The 3601-nt window shown below is 33.7% G+C and overlaps 1 protein-coding gene across 1 annotated transcript; it reads right to left on the reverse strand.

The window, feature by feature from the left end:
• LOC104716889 (ethylene-responsive transcription factor ERF043-like) lies at window positions 947-2015 on the reverse strand. Its single transcript, XM_010434359.2, has one exon. The coding sequence runs from the start codon at window positions 1952-1954 to the stop codon at window positions 1253-1255; it is 702 nt and encodes a 233-aa protein (XP_010432661.1). The 5' UTR covers window positions 1955-2015; the 3' UTR covers window positions 947-1252.

Here is a 3601-nt window from a genome sequence, read left to right on the forward strand (position 1 = left end):
CTTTTTTGAAGGACAAAATAAAATTGAGATGCAGTTGGGAACACGACAATGAGACTAGAGAGAGTAACTGGACCAATTAAATTTGACTTCACTTCTGTCCATATCTTCTTTTTCTTTTTGTTTTACAAACTGAATAGTAGTAACTTTTTATTTCCCATGGAGACAAATTGAAAGCAGACTTTATTGGCTTCCACACAAAAATAATAAATACACGTGGACGTTACCCTTCACAATTTCATGGGGGAAAAAAACTCTCTGATAACGTATTTTTCCTTTATAGATATTTAGATTCACTGTAAGTTTACAGTTTACAGTATTATATAATCTCTGCAAAGTAAACCATACGAAACCAATTTATTAATCAAATAGCTCTCTAAATAAAACATTTTAGAGATCATAGGCATGTTGTATTAAAGAATAAAACTAGGACTACGAGATTGACAATTATTACATACTACTGATTAACTACCTTATATTTATATATAATTTGTAAAAAATAATGCATATGGCCAAAAAAAAAGTTACATAAAAATTGTAAAAAATCGATTGTAGACTAGTTTAATATATGGTCATAAAACCTGTCACAAATTTGTAAAGCAAAAAAAAAAAAAAGTCATGCTTACAAAATTTGTCTCAAATTGTTGATGAGAATTACATATCTACTGTTTGACATTTTTTTTACTTACTTAATACTATTAAATTGTGATACTTGGTAGTAGTATTTAACTAAGCTCATAGTACTAAAGTAGTTATTTTTTTTTTTTTTTGTGTGGAAACTTTAGATAATGTGAAAATTTGAACTGCTACGAAGAAATGGGGTATGTCAAACATCGAAATAAATGTTGTCCAAGCTTTGAGACCATATGCCTATTTTTCATTTTTTCAAACAATCCACACAGAGTAATCTCTTGAATTCAGATTGTGACTCATCGTGGACATTAATACAAACCAGACAACATGTTTTGGTGTAAATTGAGAATCTAACCATCTTGCAAAATTGAAAACTACATGGTTACTGTCACATTATTTCCGGCTAAACCCATAGCAAAATATACACAGTTACATTCCCATAACCGGACTACGAGTACGAAGAGAAGGAGAAGAACATCAAAAAAAAGTTATCTAATTCCACAAACATCATCATCATCTTAATTAAAGAGATATCTCAGGCAACGCAAAAACACAGAGACTCCCATCAAAAAACTAANCCCCAAAAAAAAAAAAAAAAAAAAACAGAGAAGATATTACTTTTTCAGGGAAAGTGTTTCCAAGATTCGAAAACTGATGAGTTCAACGAAGAAGAAGAAGCATTGTTATACGTAAAGTCATCTGTATCCGTACCGCTTAACCAAGGAGGCATGTACACTAACTCTTCCAACGAGTCAAAAACCACGAACTCGTTTGACTCGTTTAAACTCGTGGTGCCTAGACTCGGTAACTCAACGATCTCGTCAAGGTCGTCCGAGACTGCACTCTCCTCAATGCTCGTCACAGAGAACGAAGACGAAGAGAACGACACCGTTTCGCTGCTCACACTACTACTACTACTCTCTGACCTCTTATTCGACGTCGTTTCCCCAGTCTCCGACCTTTTGTTCGACGTCGTGGTTTCGCTAGTCTCGGAACGAAGCGGCGTCGTATCGAAGTCCATGAAAGCGGCTTTGGTCGCCGCAGCTCTGACGTCACGAGGGTTGAGCGAAACGGGTCGTGGCAATAAATCAGAGAGCTCTGGGAAATTGAGAATGGCTGAGGTTCCTTTGATGCTCATAGCCGCAACGTCGTGAGCGCGCATAGCCATCTCAGCCGTCGGAAAAGTACCGAGCCAGATTCTCGATTTCTTCCTCGGCTCACGAATCTCCGATACCCATTTGCCCCAGCTCCTCATACGGACTCCACGATACACCGGCTGCATACTACTCTCTTTCTTCTCCTTGTCGGAAGACGAATCCGCCATTGCTAATCTCAAAGGTTGAACCTTTTTTTTTTCTTTTTTTTGTTATGCCGTCCAAGTGTTCGACAAATTGTCAAAGAGACTGATTTCTTCTTTTTTTTTTTTTGCTATTTTAGTGCGAATTTGTATTTAGATTTGGGTTGTTGTAAAAAAGAAAGAATTTAAGGCAAAAAAGAGTGAGACATTTTATTTTTGGGGTGGAATAAGAGTTTTTATAAAAGGATACTTCTTGTTTGTATCATTTGGTGAACAAAAATTTCGAGTTCTAGTTTTTGGAATGTTTCCAAACTCTCTCTCTCAAATGATCTTAAATCAAATGAAGAAATATTAAGTTTTAACTTACAATTTTTATATAAGGGCATACTCTCGTCCTCGTATACGTGGTGGAATGAAGAGGGACCATAGGTTACCTACGAGGTTGGTGTTGTATAAAATTGTTATTTACGATTTTTTTTTTATTTAAAAAGTATATATATATTTTTTTTTTTGTCAACAAAAAGTATCTTTTCTTTTCATTATAACGCGAAAGACGATATATGTTTTTTTTAATCTTTTGCTTTTTTTGTGATGTGACGATTTATACGAGTTCGTAGATTTTATTTTCTTTGCATTTAATTTGTTTTTTTCTTATTTACTTGTTCAGAAGGACTCTCTGATCATCTTTATTAAAGTTGTAAGATGCAGCAGGGCTGGAAGGAACCTACGGTATAGTACGTAGTAGTCGTTCACCAGTTGTGTTGGATTTTATTGAACTCATTAGTAGAAAGAATTTGCTTTTAATATTTTCGTTATTACTCTTAAAATAATGTCCTGTTTTTCAAGAAACATAATTAAAAAAAAAAAAATTGGTCAAGTCGGCAACCCACGGACTAGGATGTACTAACTTCTAGCTATATATATCAAGTACGTACTTTATAAGAAGCATTAAATCGTGCCTTCTTGAACCGCTCAATTCGTTCCAAAAACCTTTAAATAACGGAGACTCTTTTAAACTTCATTAACATTACCATAAGACCTACAGTAATCATAAATATGATAACACGAACAATCTAAAGTCTCATAGTGTAAGTTAGATTAGAAAACCGTACTCCTGGAGTATATTTTTATCATAAATTTCTTTTTACATAACAATAAAACGAAAAACATTATATTAAATCGGGATATTACATTGCAAGCCACTTACCTCCAAGACCAAAAGAAATGGTGATATATACATATCGCATCATGAGATCCTGGAGAGACTATGTCAATGACAATCAAACTAGACTAATGCGTCTAGTTTCCTTTGTAGTCTCATTTTTTAATGACTATGTAAACGCAAGTATAATAGAAAATTTAGAGAATGATAGTATGAAAAGAATTACATACTTTGTGTCGGCTAGAGACGGATGATTCATACTATTTTAATTCTGTTAACTAAAATCACCCAAAGTGAGTGTTTTTGTCATGCAAAATATTTTACCATCATTGCAATGGATCTAATCAAACATTATATATATTACTATCATTTATGAAGAAGTCGTTTTCTATATTTCCTTCGGTGGTAGGGTTCGAAAAAGCCTTCATATTAAAAAGTTGTCCCATTATTACATCATCAATAATGTCGACAATATTAACTAGTGATAACGCGGACTTTTCAAGTTTTTTTTT

The sequence above is a fragment of the Camelina sativa genome, chromosome 10 (assembly GCF_000633955.1).
Source record: "Camelina sativa cultivar DH55 chromosome 10, Cs, whole genome shotgun sequence".
Taxonomy (NCBI): Eukaryota; Viridiplantae; Streptophyta; class Magnoliopsida; order Brassicales; family Brassicaceae; genus Camelina; species Camelina sativa.

Bases quoted from the DNA above. Each gene is read 5' to 3' on its own strand.
- LOC104716889 (XM_010434359.2), bottom strand. From the start codon at position 1,954: ATGGCGGATTCGTCTTCCGACAAGGAGAAGAAAGAGAGTAGTATGCAG.